Source organism: Brachyhypopomus gauderio, chromosome 9 (genome assembly GCF_052324685.1).
Source record: "Brachyhypopomus gauderio isolate BG-103 chromosome 9, BGAUD_0.2, whole genome shotgun sequence".
Taxonomy (NCBI): domain Eukaryota; kingdom Metazoa; phylum Chordata; class Actinopteri; order Gymnotiformes; family Hypopomidae; genus Brachyhypopomus; species Brachyhypopomus gauderio.
Window position 1 is genome coordinate 9,865,570 of NC_135219.1, and position 21,459 is coordinate 9,887,028.

Sequence of the window (21,459 nt, forward strand, 5' to 3'; positions counted from 1 at the left end):
TTCATGCAGTGCAGCACAGATACTCTGTAAATGTTTCTTACAGCTAAGTGCATTAGTGTCACGTTGTGGGGGGGCCCCCTACCGGTCGCCCCCGGTTACAGCGGCAGCGGTCCTGTTTTTGGTCACGTGATGATCGTCCCTCAGGTGGGCGGAACCCGTGATCCGTCTCACCTGAGGGTCTTTTGTTCGTCTATATATGACTTGTCTTTGTACCAGTTGACTGCTGGTTATTATTTCCTTCATTTGGAACAATGCACAGGTTTTTGGTTTGCACACTTTCTATTAAACCATCCTATTTCCCTGAGACTTGGAGTGATCGCTTCCTTTTTAAGTTGCTCACCCTGCCCGTCACAATTAGAAGTATGATTAGGTTTTCCACCTTCAGTGTAGACGACTGAACGCACCACCACACCACTACAACCCCTCCACTATCTACTACATTTAAAAAATGCTGTTTTTAAACCTTTATCTATTGATTTATAATGGTATTATAAAATGGTACTATAAAAATCATAATTTGACATATTGATGTAGAAACACACAAAGTAGCTATAGATAATTACAATATTACATCTAACAAAATACTAAATAAACAAAATATTATATAATGCGACAGACTTTTGCCATTCGTTTTGTGACAGAAGATGAAAAACCTGACATATTAGGGCAATGGTAGGAAATCGCAGTCAGAAGGCCCTGTAATTCTCTACAGTATTGATGTTGCGGATCTCTGCTTGTTTCTTATGAAACAAGATTTGGTTTAATTCAGTATTGTTATTCTCGCCAGAGTGAGCGTGACAATCCTATAGGAAACTAATGATCTACTCTAGGTATAGATATTTAATCGTCATCCTATACATTTACATTGAGTCAGCATTTTTAACAATGCACAAAACCAGCAATATTTTGCACGACATGGCGTTGTTAAATCGAGGTTATCATAACAGGACGCAGCTTTTGACCTCATGTCAGTCAATAGTATGGCCATATATAATTGCAAAAGAACAATGAATTCCTAGCATTTCACACCTTTCACAGCCCACAGATTTTGTTGTAGAGCCATGAAATTGCCCCCAACAACAAACATTGAATGTTTTTTAGTAAAATTACATGAAAATATTGTGGCGTGGTGTGGAAAGGAGAGGCAGTAGGCAGGTCCACATTCGGCATGACATGGTTCTTTATTAATTACTCAATAGCGTAATCACGCAGTGAAGTCATGAACACGCAAAACAGACGCAAACAAATACATGCATCATGAAGGAATGTCATTAGCATCACACACACATGGCAGGAATGACTCACAACTGTACAACTACATAAACAGACACGGAGCAACTTAAACTAAACTACATACATAATCAACAGCGTTGGGAACGTTACTTTAAAAAAGTAATTAGTTATAGTTACTCACTACTTGTTCAAAAAAGTAACTGAATTAGTAACTGAATTATTCTATAATAAAAGTAACTCGTTACCAGGGAAAGTAACTATTTGCATTACAGTTAAAAAAAAAGTTATATGCCAATGAATAAGGATTTTTTGAAAAAGCAGTTTTCACAGTCAGTTGAAATGAGTAGATCAGAAAGGTGTTTAACTTTTGATATTTATTGCACATCAACAGAACAGTGCAGGATAAAATCCTTTAAAATCCCAAATCTTTGTATAAAAAAAAGCAAAAGTAAAACAGTTACACTATATAAAGTGCATTTACATCTATCAAATTAACATACCATAACATGTTCAGAAGAGTGCTGATTGTAGGGTGCGAGCCTGGACTGTTTTCAAACCTATAGGGGAAAAAAAAGTCTTAATAAAACAAAATAAAATAAGATGGATAAATAAAAAAAGATAAGAAGAATCACACACTTGCACAGGCACACACACTCAAGAGTATCATACATAATCTTTTTCTATCACAGATGTCAGATGTCACACCTTTCTCCACAGCAACTGGCATGCAGGGGTAAATCAACAGTTGAGAATTGTTCTTGGCATATCGGGCATTCTGGATCATCCACCTAAAACCACACACATCAGTAGCACAACTGTTATGAAGGTACGGCCCAACCACGGTAATACATTCTTCAGGGACACAGATAGTGGAGTCACCTGAATAATACATAGCATTTTCAGTTACTTCGAAAACAAAACAAGTATGCAAAAATACAGTCATTGAAACAAGACAAAAATGAAAGGGGGGGGGGGGGTAAAGTGCAATACGTTTGTATTTAAGTAAAATCTGATAAAAGCACACTATGCTATGTGAATCATCATTGTGAATGTTTTACATAGAGATTTCTCCAGATTCTCTGAATCTTTAATGATATTATGTACCAAAGATGATGAAATCAGAGTTCTTTACTATTTTCTGTTGAGAAATATATTATTCTTGAATCATTGCATTTGCCCATGAAGTCTTTTACCCAGTGGTGAACTCCCTCCATCTTTAATTCTGTGACGATGGGTGCGAGGCGAAGGACGAGACACAGATCCTTGCTTTAGCAGACGTCACGTTTATTTTCTACAACTATTGCGCAAGACAGCGCACGTAAAACATAGAACACTCACACTGAAACGTGTAGACCTAGACAACGACGAGCACAAGACACTGCGCGAACGCACATTAAATAGACAGACCACATCAACACCACGTGATGACAAGACGAGCCACAGGTGAGACGGATAATGACAAGACGCAACCGCACCCACGGAGCTACACTGACGCAGACGAATAGACGCAGACAACGTTAACACACGCCCCAAAGGAAGGGTTCGGGGACCGTAACGTGACAGACGCCCCCACCAAGGGCACTACCCGTCCCGGGGTGCCAACAGGACAGAGTACCCCGAACCCATGTCGATGGGCGGATCCGAAGCGCCCAGTCCTGCGTCTGGGAGATGACCGCTCTCGGTGGAGAGTCCGCCACGAACAGCCTAGAACACCCTCCCTGGGAAGACCGGGGAAAACACGTTAGACACATTTAACGGGACGGACACAAACACACAAACAGGAACACTTACACACAGAGGAACAAACAGGAAAAAGGGGTTCGGTACACATACGGGCAGACTCACGAACACTGGGACAGACACACACGACACAGGCGCCAGGCTGCGCGCCAGAAGGAGGGCGATTAGGGCATGGGTTAAAGCAAGAAATTTTCATTTGACTGAAAATTTTTCCTGGCAAAAGACAATGCCAGCAATTACTGAAAATGCGGCCTCTTTTGTCTAATTCTACACAATAAACACATTTATAAAGTATATTTATCTAAACAGCCTGTGTAATGAGAGAAGAGAGAATCTATGAAGCGACAAAATGCAACACCTGAGCTATAAATGTACATAAATGTTTTTATAATGGAGTTATCTGGGGGTCCTCTTCCAGAACATTGTTTAAAGATCAAGTCAAATTTAGTGAATCCTGGTGAGTTTTAAAATGGTATGAAGCTCTCTTGTTTTTATCAGATTCACTATCGCAAAAACATAAGCAGTAAGATTACCTGGTTTATCTTACAAAAAATTTAATGTCCAAAAATGGCAAATTAAATCGCACCACTGGATGGAGCTTTTAAATACAAACAGAACAACACCATCCATGTTAAACTGGCTTAGAAATAAAAAAGTTGACATTTCAAATGGAAGAAATGCGCCTTTTTTCTTCGACTATTAAAGCTAAATGAAGAAAAGTCTGTGATCGGTGGAGAGATTCTTCAGTATAAATAACCATAACTTCTATATTTCACTACAAATTCAAATAAAATTTGAAATGTAGTCACTTTATAGTATGGACATGACAGTATAATATTCAAAATGAATGAACAAATGAATATTTAATGATTAATCTTTAAATTAATTAATAAATAAGTCAGGTAATCATTATGGTGAAATAAAAAAAAACTACATTTCTATTAATATTCTGAGAAAACGCTGTAACCTAAAGATTCTGTTAACACAATTAAGACACAATATGATAAAAACAGGCGTGTAGGCATGATTAATTCATTATTTATTACTGTTATTAAAATTATCTGATACAAGACAACTCAAAGGAATTATGTCAATAAAGTTTAAAAGTATTGCAACTATTATGATTATAGTTCGTTTAAATATATAAAATATTTAATAAATATTTCGTGTTGGTTTATTAGGACATAAATTATGTGATTTTGTATTACGCCTTACGGTCTGACCACCTGTACCGGCTCAAGAAAAAAAACACTTATATTTCTGATAAAAATTTAACTTTATCAGAATAAGGATAAAATACTGAATTTATCTTACATCTACCTCTGAAGCTCTTCGGATGTCTGAAATACAGGCGTCCCCGGGTTATTACGACGTCGTGCGTCGTACACGGAACTTGGTGTTTGGTGTGCGCGGCGGAAGAATACACGGTTATGCGGCTCGGGACCGAGGAGGTCGTGCACCTCTCGAATTTTGTAACTTCACTTCGCCCGCGCCGCGCTTCAGCGCAATGAACAAAGTCATGTTTGCAGGGTTCATACACCTTTACAAGGTGGAATTAAAACACTTGTACGTCACTTTCAAGGTCCATTTCAATATTTCCCAGCACGTTAAACTTAATAAAGTTAAATATTTATACATATACTCGAAACGATTCGAAATAATTCGCGTTTTATTCACATTATTTAGGGGTTGTTTATTTTCAAAACGCCCGATCTTAACGTCTTCTCTCATGTTTCGTCCTGGAATTACAAGAGGCTCGTATTTGTTAACGTAATACAAGAGAATTGTTCAGTCAGATAGCTATTTGTTGTGAAACGAAGTAGATACAATTTCAAGCATGTTCATTTAGCCTAAATTCCAGCACTTTTTTTCCTGAAACACAAAGCAACATTAAAATTGGTCAGGTGAATGTTCCCTCCCCTGTTTTTGAGGGCTGTTTCTTTATACCAGTGGTTCCCAAACTTTTTCTGCCGTGCCCCCCTTTAGTAGATGAGAATATTTTTGCGCCCCCCCTACACCCCCCCATATTGACTAGGGATGTGTTGAAAACTTACAAAAACAATAGGTTCACGACTTTGGTCAAACATGAAAAAAATTAACTGCAAGAAACATTTTAAATGGTTCAAGAATTCTAAATGTAATTTAAAATAAATAAGGAGATGAAATAAGAGAAACAGCAATACATATGCGGCTAGTTTGCAAGCGCAGACATCACGCAGAGCACAAAGCATGTAACGGCCAGAAATATGTGTACTGTCTCTTTAAGGGAGCGAGTTGAGCGTGCGTACGGAATATTGTTGTTTTTTTAGCTTTCTGCCGTAGACCGAGTCAGACCACTGCTCTTTATTTTATTTCTGTAAGTAACGCATTAAATGAGCTTTGGACAACTCACCAGTTCATGTATGAACAGTGAAGTATTGCTGGAGCCCAGGTTTATTTTGGTCAACCAGCAAATAAACAGACTAAGTGGAATACCACCAGCGCGAGTATTAGGGTTGAACTAACTCCGAAAAGCAAGCAATACAAGCATAGAATTAGAGTGAATAGATCTGTTTTTATGGATCGGCCACATTGTCCCCGATACCCGATCTAGAATTTTTTCAGATATTAATATCGGAATCGGTGCATCCCTAATTGACACATGTGCACGTTTTACTTTCAAGCTCCGCGCCCCCCCTGCAATAGCTCCGCGCCCCACCTAGGGGGCGCGCCTCCCACTTTGGGAACCACTGCTTTATACTACCACATATCGTTTCGGACAACACTGCAAAGAATGCGACGCGCCAAGTAGCCTCCGCCGTTTGTGCAGGTGTGCGGAGTCGCGCGCTACGGTCACTCGCGAAAGTATAATTGTTATGTTACTCCCTTATAGTGTAACTAAGTAAACATTATTACTCGACACACAGAGAACGGAGGACAACTTGCTGGATCACTCACTAGTTTTTTTATTAATTGTATTGGTTGTTATGGTTACATTCAGAATCCCTATGCCCTAGTGGCGGTCTGCCCTCTGGTGGTAAGTATTGGTAGGACATCTCTAGGTTCATACATAACAATAATCACCCAGGCAGGAGGGAGGTAACTTTTCTACGTAATGTCCGAAAATCAGAAGGCGGGATGACCCGCAAGTCAATCAAATGACACCGCCGTCATCCATCCAGCGCTGACGATCCAGTGAGAGGATCATATTTCGGACACAAAACAGATAGCACGCCTGTGTGGTTTATTATGATTTGACGGATTTTTTCCCCAAAAAATTCAAATGACGGAAATCCGTCGTAGTGACGGAGAACTTTAACCCATGGATTAGGGGAGAGAGATCGGGAGCTACTGGAGCTGCAGGCGCTGCGGTAGGCGATGCTCCTCCTGCCCTTGCTGCAAACCCTCCACCGGGCGCAGCGCGGCTGGCGGACGCGCCAGGTGCAGCGCGGTTGGCCGACGCGCCAGGTGCAGCGCGGTTGGCCGACGCGCCAGGTGCAGCGCGGTTGGCCGACGCGCCAGGTGCAGCGCGGTTGGCCGACGCGCCAGGTGCAGCGCGGTTGGCCGACGCGCCAGGTGCAGCGCGACTGGTCTCTCCCCTCGGTGGGCCGTAGGGCATCCCTCCTTCTCCTCTCGACCGCCCCTTGAAGCCGGCAGTGGGGTCTTCTCCCTCTGTCTCCATCGCCTCACTGCCCCAGCTCCAGCTCATGGGCTGCTCCGGGCTGCCACCCCGCGAGTAGTCCATCTCTTCTCCCTCGGAGCGATCGGAGGATGGGCCCACCTCAGGAGTCCACCTCCCCTTTACCGTCCCGGCAGACAGCTCCGAGGGGGGAGGGCTCTCCTCCTCGTCCTCAGTGTAGGACCCCTCGTCATCTTCCTCCTCTCCGCCGTAGTCAGCGGAGAGTGCGGAGCACACCGACGGAGGGTACTCCTCTTAATCCTCCTCTCTCCCACCGTAATCTATGGTGGGCACGGAGCACACCGACGGAAAGTAATCCTCTACATTCTCTTCTCCCCCACCATAGTCTATGGTGGAGGCGGAGCATACGGATGGAGGGTAGGCGTCTTCTCCCTCACCGTAGTATATGGTGGGGGCGGAACAAACCGAGGGAGCCTGGACTTCTTCTTCGCCTTCCTCCTCCTCACCCTCATCTGCGAACTCGCCCTCTGGGGTCTTCTCGGTGGCGTAGAGCTCCACTGAGCCCACCCGTATCGGCGAGAGTTCCTTGGTGGGAGGGGGGTGTCGCTCCCTCCACATCCGCACCGCAGACTGGCGGAACATCTCTGCCCTTTCGGGATCCACGGTCTCCCGTGCCGCGCACAGCATGTACGCGCACACTGGGTCTGACTTCAGCTGCTCGGGAGTCGGCGTGGTGGTGTTGCGCGGGTCGGAAGAAGAGGCATGGCATCGCTTGCTAGGGCGCTGGCCCCTCTTTGGCCGGGTGGCGTAGCCTGGCATGCTTAGGGTGTCTCTTGTCGGCTCGTCGTTCTGTGACTATGGGTGCGAGGCGAAGGACGAGACACAGATCCTTGCTTTAGCAGACGTCACGTTTATTTTCTACAACTATTGCGCAAGACAGCGCACGTAAAACATAGAACACTCACACTGAAACGTGTATTTTTTTTTTTTACTTTTACTCAAGTACAGACTTATACTTCACCAGCCCGGACTTTGACTTACCTCTTCATGCTCAGATTAACTTAATGTAACAGTGCAGGATCCAACATGGAGAGCCAGTACCTGCAACGGGAATGTTTTCTGGAAGTTCTTGCAAGCTGCCTTGGGCATCTTTTCAAATTCTTTGGCATCAGCAGGCAGTGGGTTAATGTCAAGTTCCTCTTGCAATGGAACAATGTACACACATGTTTTACCAGATGTTGTTACTCTCTTAATTTGGGCCCCTGTGTAGCCCTCACAATCTGGAGGAATGAGTGTTAAACGTCTTTTCCCATTCCCACCTAAAAATAATACAAAGCATAGATTAGGCATGGTGTCAAAAGAAGCTTACACAGTGTCCATATTGTATCCACTATGACCACTCAATACTTATCTTATGAACCAAATAAACAACTATATCAGTACTAGAATGAAGCATGTTAAATCTGATATGCATTCAACCTCCTGGTTCTGGTGAATCAATACTCAGGTATACAACCATCTAGACTGAATGACTAGTTAAAAGCTGAACTAAATAGTCCATTATGGTTACTTTATGCACAACACATGCCCCCAAATCAGGCATTAACCCTTACCTTTCAACACACCTGATTCAACTAATCAGCTCAATCACAAACCCTTTCAGATCTGCAGTGTGTTAAAGAAGGCAATCCACTAAAATGAGCAGGGCAAGGGGCCCCAAGGACCAGGATTAAGAAACACTCGTTCAACAGCTTTAAGATATTTTGCTAATAAACCTAATTTGCAAAGAAGTTTGAACAATTTTGACAGCAACTGTATTGCAACTCTGTAAAATACAGCATGCCCAGGACTACAGATGAGACACAATTGTCTTAGGCATGTTACATGTATAAAAAAACCTCCTGCTGAAAAATGTACTTGCCTTGCGTGGAAAGCCATCTATAGCTCCAAATATGACCAGTCCATATCTGTAAAAAGAGGAAAAATGGTCATGGATTGTGTGTTCTGGTGCTGGAAAGCTACTGTCCAGCACAACTGAATCATTACCTGTTCAGACATTGTTTAATTACCCAGGTTAATGTGCTGGACATTAGGCCACCAGTCCTTCAAGACTGGTACATGTCAAGTTAAAGGAGTGCATCCAAATCTGGTCCTGTGATTTGTTGCCCTGAAAACTTTGGACAGCCCCTGGCTGTAAAATATTTTAGAAGGCTCCGTACCTGAATATGTAGTGCAGTACTGAGGCCAAACCCTCTAGAGCATCAGATTACCATCCCAGTTACCAGAACTGGGATTCCAAAAGTTAAAGGCTAAAGAGATACTGTATTAAGAAGATTTACCAAAGAGCCATATATAGGGAAATTTGTGGTCTGACTTGCCGTATCAGTTTGTGGTTTGTGTCAAGATGAACAAGGGACAGTGGAGCTGGTACACTGTACACCCGCCGTGCCACACATCCATAGGCAGAACCTGCCTTTCTGCTTAAGACACCTGCCCCATCCACACGTCTCATGGATTCCCATATTCTGGTCCATGTGATGCAATGCCCAAAAGCACGAAGTTTGCCTTTCATCATTCGAGAACCCATGTCAGGATTACTTTGTTTAATGTCAGCAGAGGTGGAAAGAGTAGATAATTAAAGATAACTGAAATCCAGGGAGTGTCGAACTGCACCCTGTATTCTGATCAGTAGTCTCTGTAATACTGGTCTTCCTAAATCCTAAAGAGAAATACAAGAAAATAATATTTAAAATGTTTCATGATCTTCAATATTTATGGTACTGCACCACTAATATATATGGGATATATCACAAGTAGAGTAAACATATTAAAACTTAAATATATTAACACATTAATGCTTATATTATTCATTATGATGATGAAAAAATTTACACAAATATACATTTTCACTATACCATTTTCTAAACCTCAAAATTTTCCTTTAATCTTTGTGTGGACTCCAACAGGGAACAGACCTATCTTATCACAGATACCATACCATATACCAAGGGTATATGCATGTGTACAGAATTACAACATAATTAGGTGAGTTCCAAAACAAAATTCTACCATAACTTGTCCTTAAATCTGGTCTGGTCAGCCATATGATATTTTTGAAGTTAACCAAGTTTGAAAGAGTGAAAAAATCATATTAATCTTAACAAACATAAGAGGTTAAAAAGTATTCAGAGTATTCAGTAACAATTACAATATACAACAGGGTAGTAGTAACTCCACAACAATCTACTTCAGGCTATCTACTGTGGGTTACTAAAATAGATAATCGTTAAAAATAGCTGATATGAGAAAAAATAAACACACATCTTACCTGTGTTTGCCGGTTGGCCATTTTCCAAACAGGGTGAGATTGGCGCGCTTTCGCTGACGTAGCAGGGTGTGTCGCAGGGTGTTTAGAATGGGATGGGGGCAGGCCTTAACTCCATCAGCCAATGACTGTATAAATCCCACCCACCCGTCAAATCAGGTCCAAAAGTCAAAAACGAGAAACTTCTGGAGGCGAGAGTGAGACTGAGAGAAGCGTGAGTGAGAAAAGGCGCAACGAAAATGAAAATGAATTCTTCAAGAATATTAAACTCAAAATAGACAATTAAAAACATAAATATTCTGTTTACAAACCTGCTTTTTTAACTCCCAATATTAACGACAGTTTTCTAAATTACAAAACGTAATTTATTGGATTATTTTTGATTCTGAAAACTTTAGGACCTATTTTGACACCATAGATGTAACTCACTCTGTGGCGTTGTCTTTTACCCCCACAGAGAAACAGTAACGAGGTGCGCAGAGCGCGCGGGGGCGGGTGGGGGCGCGCGGGTGATAGGTGTTGTGTGTTGTTATTATAACAATAATTAATTTGACTAATATTATTAAACAATGAAATTACGATTATGTGGACTTTGCTTGTTTTCACATTTATTAATTGTTCATTTGTAAAAAAAAAAAAAAAAAAAAAAAAAACGCATGCACGCGAGCGCCCCCCTGGACAGACGGTGCCCCTAGCATTTGCCTATATTGCTTAATGGAAGCCCTGGCTGTGAGGGGACCAGTGTAAGGGGAAGTGGGAGATTGAAGTTGTACATTGTGACCAGTGGCGGACTTAGCAATTTGGGGGCTCAAGCCGAATTTAGTTAGGGGGCCCATCAACATTAATATGCGAGAAATAAGTTGCCTAGCAACGCCTTTACGCGAACACCGCCTCTGATTGCGACATCACCTAATCAGCATGACGTCACAAAGCGGCAACTGTATATAAACTCACACAGACCGTCATTTGCGGTATACAGACAGAGAAGAGCGGTTTGCAATCTTGGTCACAGTTACAATATTTATTTACCATATAGGCTTCAGCTACGCAGATTGCTGCAGAGGTATGTATGTCTTTTGGACTTTTAGCACTAAGGATTTCTGATGTTCCTTTGACTCTAATGATGTTTTTAAATGCGGTTTTTAAAGTAGCTATATATTCAACATTTGTTTTTGGGAAAGAGCATCGATATATAGTGATTTTGACGTGCCTTGCTAATATAGCTAGCTACTTATAGCGAACGCTATCGCTGTAGTTATCTGTGGCTGAGACCATCAACATCAGTTAACGTTACTATTGAAGTCTTAATGGGGTGATTCATATAACTTTATCATTTGGTAGCGTAGTGATAATTTAGCTCTAGCCATGACCATAGAATTAATGTCCAGCCACAGATGGGCATCCGTTTTTGGTACACCTGTTTGATTTTGTTGATCGAGTTTTATGATTATCCAGAGGGCTTAGCTGAGGGTTTATTAAAAATCACCTCATACATTAGCCGCAACTCGGAAGATAAATTTACTAAGATATTTTAATCAAATGTAGGTGACTCACCTTGAATTTAAAATAACGGCTTCTGTCAGAATATTCATGTTAGCTAACGTTCCTACGTCGCGAGAAGACGGCTCGTGCGTTTATGTTCTGTACAAGAAAAAGTGTACAGAGTATACTTAAGAAGTGATGTGAAATCAGTCGGTTATAAACACCAGGAAATGCGAGCGTAGAACGTTTTGAGCATGCTTGCTAAAACTGCACAGGTCTCTGCGGTCTTTTAGGCGGCGTGCGTTAGTTCGTGGCGCAAAGTTGAAAATCCCCACGAGGATTTTCAGGAGTGGTTTTCATGCGGCTCTTGGGGCGAACCGAGCTGTGTTCAGGTCCGATTGGGGAGAGGTCCGAGTACCCAGCCGGTCCGCGCTCTCACCTGCACAAACGATCTGTGCCGTGGCCCGGTTAGTTCACCAGTTCTGGGGGCGACACACTGCTAGTGTCCGTGCTGCGCGGTTTGTTTACAAGCGACATGACGTATCTGTGCTATTGTGGTTTGGTCGTAGATCATCACAGCCGTGATGTTATTCGCGATAACACACGAGTGTTCTATTGCTTTTATACAACCGTTTTTTACAAAATAAATGAAGAAAATAAATCCAAGAACCTCAAGACATTCATAATGAATATGCTTACGGACTTCCGCCAAAAAGTACTTTCACAACTAGTGAACGGAACAGTTCCCTGGCCTACCTAAATAATAAAATATTTATTTAGCTCCGCCTTTTCAACTGTTCCCAAATTGACCTTAAAGTCATTTTGTGAGAGCCAGTCCGTGAAGCACTTTGTTTGTCGAATTGTATTTTGTTCATTTCGAGTCAGTTCTAGCGCGTTCAGTTGTTCTGCAGTCATTGCAGTCGACTTGATCGTTTTTGTGGTAATTGTAGGTTCAGAATTTGATGCAAGTGTGGACTTACTCTTTTTCTGAGTCTGTGCAAACTGGCTGCAGGTCAAACGTTATGTTAAAGGCATCCATTTGGTTTGCTTGTCAACAAATGTCTGGTTAGCTGTGCAAAACATTAGATTAGTTTCGTTTATAAAGTAGTTCTAATCGGCATGGTGGCGATTAGGATTTGTTCAATGGTGATATGTGAGTGATTAAATTCAGTGGGTCAACAGAGGGTAAATTAATCATATAAACTTTCAGAAGCATCATTTTTTTTTATATGAAATTAGGTAAATCTACGTTGTCATACATGTTTATCAAAAATGTGTTACAAAAACAGACTCTTATTTCTGATATCCCAAGATGGAACAGAAAATGAGAGAAATGCAGAGAAGCATGGCACAGCCTGAGGAACATATTGCTAAGCCTCAGACCTCCAGTAGGCCAAAGGGGCAGAGCATGGAGGCTCAGCCCACAGCTGGTAAAGGTGATGGGCCCAAATACAAGAGCAGGAGGAGGAGGCTGATTGGTTGGGTCATCAAGAAGTTGAAAAAGGTTAACAACAGAGAGCTACAGAAAATGAAGATACAAATTCTGAGCAAAATAAAAAAATTCTTTCTGAAGCCTCAGAAGGATCCTGCTGATGGCATCCCTGACACTCAATCAGGTACAGTCTACTAAATCTTCCTCTATTAATTTCAAAGCCCAGACATTGTGGGTCTGTCCCAAAACCTGTTGAGGTGTTTAAGTAAGCAGTATCCTAACCGACATTTAACGATTAGCATTTATGCCTCAAGATGTGAATAGCCAGCTAACAAACGTCTTGGCGCAACAAGCAGCGATATAAAAGCGCGATATGTCAAGAGCAGAGATAAAATGTCGTGCTGACACGCCGAGGGCGTCAACAAGGTGTGATGAAAGTGTCAGTAACCTGCGTTGTGGGGTTAAGATCGTTTCACGCCAAGAATAAATAACCGTCGCTCTATACGGGTTTGATGGCGCAACATTACAAAGTTGATACTAGTTAAATATTGTTTTCCGATGGGATTTGTTTACTAAAATGAAGTTTAAATGTCATTCTAAGACCGGAGCTTACTTTTTATTTAACTCCTCAATGGTATTGGCAAAAGTTGTGCTTGCGTTTAATCATGCGAATGCGTTAGGGTCTGAGGAACCATTTGATGCTGACTTAAAATTTGTTCAGTTTAAGGTATCTCAGTAGGCAGCATATTTAAGGTATCTTAACAATTGGGACAGCCTACGTGTCATGAGTGTACACACTATGATGTAAAAGACAAGGTTTTTGGACAGACCCAATATCTACATAATTAAAGTGATGTGTATTTTCAGAGATCCCGGTGGTACTGGATTTCACCCAGAATCTACAACAGCATCATTTGGCAGAAGCTGACAGGCAACTTTTAGAACAAGAGGTAAACCTCTTCATCTCAGAATCAGACGAGCCATGTGCATACTCTGAGAATGATGAGGACAAGTTGCACACAAACTATGAGAGCCTTATGCTGCAACTGTGGTTAGCCATCGAGGACTCCTTCAACAAGGAGAACCAGGAGACATTGAGGAGTGCTATGACTGCCATTCTTCAAGAGGAGCAGCGAGACAGACACTGGATGGAGTTGGATGAAGAGCAACGTCCATGTTGGAGGCCCTTGAGGTGTCGACAGATTCATGACACACTGCTCAAGAAGGTGGTGGAACTACGGCTGCGACAGGCAGGAGAAGACGAGAGCGGGGCTAATGACCTGTCCACTTCCCTCAACACAAAGGTCTGCCGGATGGGCAAGCAAATTCGGAGAGACCTGCTGATAGTGGTTAAAGACATACAGGGATGCTACAGCCCAGAGTTCAATGTGTGCAACATGTATGCTGAGCTCTACCATCAAGCTTTCTCCACCAAACTCGTGGAATTGACTCGTTCCAACATGAACTTGGAAGAATGTGCCTACATCTTAAGTTGGATTAATACATATTATTTAGGGTAGGTGAAAACTGATTGTGTTTTATCATCAATGTAACCCTTCATTATGTTCAATGAGATGACCTCTGGTAGAGTACAACACAATTTTGTGTGTTTGAACATTGCCTTTCAGCAATGTGATGCAACAGAAAGAGCTGGAATCACACATAAACAGTGAATCACTGGGAGCTTTGTTACCAGAAGAAACTCTTAGGTCATTGGAGGAGCAATACCTGTCATGCACAGAGGTACTGTGGCATGCCTACAGCACAGAATATATACCTTAAGATACACATTTTATCATGATAGTGTATATACGTATTTAATGGCGTGGTCTATATAGTGATTTTATAATCTTGTTTATAGGCTGAGCTGAGAAAATGGCTATCCAAAGCTCTGAAAAATGAGGAAGAACGTTGGCAGGATGACAAAACACCTGAGCTCTTTGACGAATACTTCATTTCCAATCTCGGCTTGGACGTTGTACATGTATGTTGACTCATTACATATGATCTACAAGGGACACAGCGTGTTTTGACACAATATAATTGGTTTGTTTTTTGTATAGCTAGTTCACACCCTTCAGCCCTCGTGCATCACATTTACCCTTCACCCTCTCTCCTTACAGCTTGTTCATGAAACCATGAAGATATCCCGGACTACTTTGGGTAATGAAGATAAATGTCAGAGGATTCTGTATCAGCTGAATACCTTCCTAGTGAGGTAAAGTGCAGTACTAATGCTTTGTTTCATATGTGTTAAGACCATCACTGGACTGGGCTGTTTCACCTCTATACACAGATCTGTTTCACCTTCACTTTACTGGAACTCAACTTTCAAAATATTTGTTCTATATGCAAAATAAATGTCTGTATAAACATATTTTCTCTTTGTAGCTACAAGAAATGCATATCTAAACTCATCAAAGGGAAACACAAGCATGTCACAGATAATGTCCAAGCAAATCTGGTTAGCATCAAACAGTTAAGGTAGGAAACGGATATTATAATATAAATCCTATAATTTAGTTCCTCTATAAATCCTAAATCGGCATATAGAGAATTTCATATAGTTACAAATGAATTGTTGCATTACCTACAATAAATTAAAAATAACTTGCAATAGATTAAACAATGTTGCTGTGTGTGGTGTGAGAAAATAAACTGTTGAAAATAAAACAGTACTTTATGTCCACAGGGAGTATATAGAGGAGAGACAGAGTCTTTCAGCAGACAAGAGAGCAGCTTTGCTGTCCATGGTAGCAGACCTCAGAGACTCCTGCCACAAATACCTTCTCAGTCCAATACACAGTGGACTTAAGGTAACTCATTTACGTTAAAGGTTTCACATCATATAAACTAGTGTTGTAGGAAGCCAATACAGTTACTTGAGACTTTTAGCATAGTCTTGTTTTCACAAACCTCTTCCTGTTGCTTTGCCCAAAGCTGTTTGGTTAGTCACAGTTTCATTCACCAAGAAAAATATATTTAGCAGCAGTTTACATTTAAGGCAATCAGCGTTGTGGCTGATCACCCAGTGGTCAGCAGTAGTAGATTATTCCATGATTACGAACTGCTAAAGCAGGAAGAACAGAGGCTTTTCTGAGGGGAACTTGCAGACAAACAAACCAACCAACGTCTCTTGCTGCTTTATTTTGTCTTTACTCTTCAAATCCACCTTGAAAACGAACAGTATTGATGGCAAGTGTAGACGATGTTAGCATAACACAGTGGTTCTCAAACTTTTTCCATCATTCCCCACCTCAGAAGAAGGGGAAATTCCACGCCCAAATACAAATGCTAGTTTTAAATTTTATAATTTATTGAACTAAATTCAACGTGAACGGGGGTGGGTGAACGTGATTTGTTGACTGGGTCCTGTCGATCCCCGCTGCCAGTCTGCGGTTCCCTCCTGTTTACTCTGAGACTGTACTGCCCACTTGTGGGCCTGCTTTGTATGTACTCCTTGTGTTAGTATATCTATCTACCTTTCTTGTTCGAACTTCCTTCCTGATACGACTCATGCCTGCTTATACGACCGTGAGTTGGGAATTCCCTTTAATATATATCGCTCTTCTCAGCATTTATTGTCTGCCTCCTCACTCCGCAACGCATAATGCGTTACATGTGCGCTGTAGCTAAGGCTGATTTTCTTTTGCTAGACACAACCCCCCTTGGACGTACTTTACATTCCTATAGAGGTGGAATCTCTGCACCTAGATGCTCCAGATGGAGCCTTTGCACTTTCATCTATTGGCATGTTAGTTCTATTGGTTAGAGAATATACCCTGTTGTGTACACTGTTTGGTAAGAAGATATTCATATTGGAATGAAAAGCCGTGTACTTGTAGGTTGTTAACTCTGAGAGCATACTGGTATGACTCTCCTTCTTTGGCTTCTGCTTGTAGATGCTTCGTTTCCACCGGTCCACCTTGTTCTTGTAACACTTTCAGAATAGCTCGGCTTGCAGAAGCTCCTTGTAATTTCACAGATGCCCTGCTTGCGTCCTTGAGGAGCTCTTTTATGACCAGTCTTGCTCTTCTTTGACTGGTGCATTTACCTTCTTTCAGTTGGTCGTAGAAGTTTGAACCATCCCTTCTGTCATTTTAATCCCTGCTTTAATGTAACTGATTTGTAAAAAGAAAACCTATGTAATAAATGAAATCTGTACATAAGCCTATTGTGAGGTGAGGCAGGACACGGAGCTGAGAGTGAAGTTTTAAAGATGGTGTTTATTTCAGTAGACAGAAACATGGTGCATCTGTCACTCTGCTACATTCATCACTGTGGCCCTGTTCTGCGGTTTGTTCATCACTACTATGTTTCTGTATACTGTGCCAGCCACTTCACATTCCACGTTTGCTCTGCCTGCTAGCTTCTTGTGTCCTGCTGCTATTATCTCAAAAACATTGCTCTGTCTGCGTCTTCTTACCTCCATACATGCATGTACAGTGCACATTTTTGACACATCTGTCAGTTCTTTAATGTCACCTCCGTGCATCCTGAACATGTGATGGCCGATGGTCCATGGACCACATTGAGACCTTGCTTGCTGCTATCTTGCAGGTAGCTGTTAAAGACTCACTATAACAGCGCTTGAATGAGGCTTGTCCATAACTTAAAAAAACAGTAATTTCACTTGTGTGTAACGTATTGCAACTTAAATACATTCTAAATTATGAAGATCGTATAAAAAGGAAACCTATCTACTCCACATAATAGCAGTTACATTGGATGTTCACAGAAGCAGTATAAGAAGCTCTGGACTCAGGTTTGGCTTTCTGGGAGTCATGAGGTAACTGGAGAACTGATTAGGAATTTGGAGGACAAGTTCCAGCATTTCTCAAACTTGAAGCCTTCGTGCAGGGAGGTAAGCAAAAATTTTAAATCCCTGGTTTTTTTTTTTTTTAGGTAAAAATTTATGAAATTAAATTTACTAAATATTACATTCACATTATTACAATATTACTGTGTGTGTGTTTTTAAAGGATTTGGTGAGTCAGCTCCATTTCGAGGTGATGACTGAATATGTGAGGAGGATGATGAAGAGGAAGCTGAAACTGAAGACCAGAGATGAGCAAGAAGCAGCTGCACAGGCCCTGTGTGAGGACAGCGAGAGAATCAACACGCTGTTTACTGACAATGTTAGTACACAAACACAAACAGGATCAACACACAGTATCTTACATGTGTATATACACATTGTAAAGACATGTAAAGATGAAGCAGAAAAAAGGTGCAAAATAAGGTGGTAATTTCCTGACCATCAGCACATAAAATAATCTGATGCAGAAAGGGATCAAATATAATTTTTTATAAATATCAGTAGGTGTAGTTTGGCATGCTGATGCTTTAAACCCTCCAGTGAACTGATGTCATGTAAGCTCATACAGTACACTCTGTGCTTGAGCAATCACCTCTTTAATGGTCTTACAGGCACATTCCGGACATGCTAGGATAAAGCTATGATATTATTTAATTGTATATCTATCTAAACGATACATTTACCATTTTGTTAGATGTGCAAAAAAGGTCTATTTATAATTCACATTTAGTAGCCACCAGTAAATCATTGGTCATGTTACAGATAAAATTATTCTTTCAGTTGTATTCAGTTAGTAGTAAAGAAAAGTAGGACTTTAAAAGCTGTGACTTGTCCAGAAAAATGTTTTTGGTCATTTTTGTATAAGAGTTGTACTTGTACGTGTAATATAATATTGAGTTACTTTAAAATGCCACTTTAGTTTAGGGATGTGGGTTTAGAAATACCAGTTCTGAATGGCACACACCTAGTCTATTTTGGGCCATGTCAATAGCCACTGGGGAAATCGGGGAATTATAGCAGGCACTTTCACTTTCTTCAGTGACTAATATAGAAGAATTACATTTACAATAATATACCTGTGCATATTATGCACATTGCTCTATTCCCACAGGGGTCCAGAGAGAAATGGCTCTCGAGTGTCTTGCTACAACTGGCTGAGGTTCTGAGGCTACAGGAAACGGGGATGCTAGAACTAGAGATTGCTATGCTGGTCAGAGCCTATCCAGACCTCAGGTAAATGATGGATAAAGACACCATGCTCTGAGGAGCGTAGAAGGCTTGTCATCTAAACCCTACCCACATAACGCCACAGTTAAATAAAGATATAACTTTTCTATTGTAATGTTTAACAAGGGCTAGATTCTAATGAATACATGCACCTGCCAACAGCTGGTAACTGAGCTACACAAGAAATGCTTGCAGAGACTGCAGCCTGAAATGTCATTACTTATTTTAAAAAGCACTGCTGTGAAAGACCTGCATTAACACATATTTACATGGTTCCTCTTCTCAGTGAACGGCACATCCTTGCCCTCCTGCAATTAAAGACCAACCTCTCCAGCTCAGACGTGCGCTGCATCAGAGGCAGCCTTACTGCCAATAAGGAAATCTCGAAGCCTGAGTCTGTGCCCCAGTTCTTCAGCAAAGTGCAGGTCAGAATATTCCTTTAACCTTTCGGTATCTTTTCTGGATAGACTGCAATCTGTCCGACGCTGATGTGGGTCATGTGAAGCACTCTTGTCTGTACTCTGCTAAAACTGTAATGAAAGAATATACGCTGCTAAAGCTGTTATAAAACAGCATCAGTATTTCTACATGATAGCCTGTGTTAAATGTAAAGCATATGACATATTAAATTATATCAGTGCATGTTTTAGTAAATAATATTCATTTGTTTGATACTTTATTTTGAAACAGTTGGTATTAAACTTTAATAATAGCATTTTGGAGTACCAGCTAACATTTTTATTTCCTTTTTATTTTAATGTATTTCCTCAGTTTTTGAAACTGCTGGATATAAGACATGCTATTTAGTGTGATTAAGTTTTAAATATTCTATCACTTAAAGAAATAATATAATTATTAGGAGTTCATACTTATTATACCTGTGTCAACACTATAGCTGTGATCAGCAGCTATGGGCCCTGTCTTTACAGGTCCAGTGGTGCATCGTAGTGCAGGGGGCTTCCTCTTTCTGAGTGCGGGGCGATGCACAAAAATGGTGGGAACAGCATCTGCTCTCAGCCTAGTCTTGCCCTGTTTGGTTTTGATGAACTGGTCTGCCTCAAAATGTGCCTGCAGAGTGATGGTGAGTTTACTCCTCACACATGACAACTCAGTTTTATCTACCCATATACATATCCCATAGTGGGTGAATACACAGTATTAGAGAACACTTACTGGATACGTATACACTCATTACACGTATTAAAAACAACCAAGAATGTGCAACAAATTAAAATTCATATCACATTATCACTCATAATAATCATTTTTTCCTGTCTTTTTCTCCTCTCTCTTTAAGCCAAAGAACCATAGGGGATTCAATGGAGCCTGCAACTAGATAGCACCCTCACCCTGCACCCGAGTCTGTCTGGAGTCTTTGATAAATAAAAGTCTTTTTAATAAATCAAGCATTAAGCTTTCCAATAGTGTGTTTGATGATTACCTCACACATATATATTTGCTGTTGTAATCTTTAGTGAGGGTAAGATTCCTCCTGCTTAGTTGAGACAACCTTTTTTTTTTTTTTTTTTTTTTCTCCTCTCAGTATCAGTGGGGAAACCATACATTTTTGCTCCTTTCTCTGATCGATTGGAGCATCCCCATGCACCACAGCAAACCATGGTGGACACTAAACAAACACAGAGGAAAGGACACAGAAAAACTGCTTGACATGATATTCATATTTGAGATTATTAGAGATTTATTTAATGAATTAATTGCTGTAAATAAGTGTGTATTAAAGACAAGATATATTACAGGCCTGATAGTTTTCAGGCGCCACGCCGGAATTCCGGCGTACCGACATGTCCGCGAAAAAAAAAAGGTTCGCCTAGTGCATGGGTTAAAGTTCTCCGTGATCATGACAGATTTCTGTCATTTGAATTTTTTGGGGGGAAAAAATCCGTCAAATCATAATAATAAACCACACACACACGTGCTATGTTATGAGGAAATATGATATGATATCCTCTCACTGGATCATCAGCGCTGGATGGATGACGGCGGTGTCATTTGATTGACTTGCGGCTCATCCCGCCTTCTGATTTTCCTACATTACGTAGAAAAGCTACCTCCCTCCTGCCTTAAGTCCAGTTTGTTATGGTCAGTTTATGTTTTCAACTTGTTTGGTCGTGCTGAAGACATTGCTCCGATTCAATCGACATAAACATCATACAGGCGGTCCCCGAGTTACGATGTTTCGTGGTTTAACACATCTCCCATTTACTGTATAAAGCCTTGTTTGGACCTAAGTGGTTCTGCGTCGTAAACGGAATTTGGTGTTTGGTGTGCGCGGCGTCAGGATAGGCCTTTAGCCTTAGTTAAACACAGCTATATATAAAGGTATTTGCCAAAAGGCTAGCTTTAGGATAGGATAATTGCGTATAGTATGTTATTTACGTACAGTATGTACGTATGTTCCGATTTACGCTGAAAATCGATTTACGACATAACCCGGCAACCGCCTGTATTTCAGACATCGGAAGCACTTCAGACGTAGATACAAGATAAATTCGGTATTTATCTTTATTCTGATGAAGTTTAATTTTTATCAGAAATATAAGAAAGTGTTTTTTTTGAGCCAG

General features: G+C 41.1%; 2 protein-coding genes across 7 annotated transcripts; one reads left to right on the forward strand and one right to left on the reverse strand.

Annotated features, from left to right (window-relative positions):
- Positions 1-1,162: 1,162 nt before the first annotated feature.
- On the reverse strand, positions 1,163-10,517 carry LOC143522949 (uncharacterized). Of its 4 annotated transcripts, none has more exons than XR_013133180.1 (4): positions 9,921-10,517; positions 7,634-9,311; positions 1,939-2,021; positions 1,163-1,790 (listed from the first exon to the last, which is right to left on the reverse strand). XR_013133180.1 is itself a non-coding variant. In XM_077016963.1 (4 exons), the coding sequence occupies exon 4, from the start codon at positions 7,409-7,411 to the stop codon at positions 6,887-6,889; it is 525 nt and encodes a 174-aa protein (XP_076873078.1). In that variant the 5' UTR covers positions 7,412-7,911; positions 8,514-8,559; positions 8,971-9,311; positions 9,921-10,517; the 3' UTR covers positions 6,518-6,886. The 4 variants fall into 4 exon arrangements, 3 of the variants coding, with proteins under 3 accessions (XP_076873078.1, XP_076873080.1, XP_076873079.1); XM_077016963.1 differs by lacking the exons at positions 1,163-1,790; positions 1,939-2,021 and having other exon boundaries at positions 6,518-7,911; positions 8,514-8,559; positions 8,971-9,311; XM_077016965.1 differs by lacking the exons at positions 1,163-1,790; positions 1,939-2,021 and having other exon boundaries at positions 6,518-7,911; positions 8,514-8,559; positions 8,662-9,311.
- Positions 10,518-10,924: 407 nt separating this feature from the next.
- LOC143522950 (tumor necrosis factor alpha-induced protein 2-like) lies at positions 10,925-20,302 on the forward strand. 3 transcript variants are annotated; one of them, XM_077016966.1, is made up of 14 exons: positions 10,925-10,980; positions 12,712-13,015; positions 13,699-14,347; positions 14,460-14,574; positions 14,693-14,815; positions 14,955-15,049; positions 15,223-15,315; positions 15,524-15,647; positions 17,570-17,695; positions 17,814-17,969; positions 18,762-18,883; positions 19,164-19,302; positions 19,807-19,958; positions 20,175-20,302. In XM_077016966.1, exons 2-13 carry the CDS (start codon positions 12,712-12,714, stop codon positions 19,846-19,848), a joined length of 2,088 nt encoding a protein of 695 aa, XP_076873081.1. In that variant the 5' UTR covers positions 10,925-10,980; the 3' UTR covers positions 19,849-19,958; positions 20,175-20,302. The 3 variants fall into 3 exon arrangements, with proteins under 3 accessions (XP_076873081.1, XP_076873084.1, XP_076873083.1); XM_077016969.1 differs by lacking the exon at positions 20,175-20,302 and having other exon boundaries at positions 19,773-19,951; XM_077016968.1 differs by lacking the exon at positions 10,925-10,980 and having other exon boundaries at positions 12,204-13,015.
- The last annotated feature ends 1,157 nt before the right edge of the window (positions 20,303-21,459 follow it).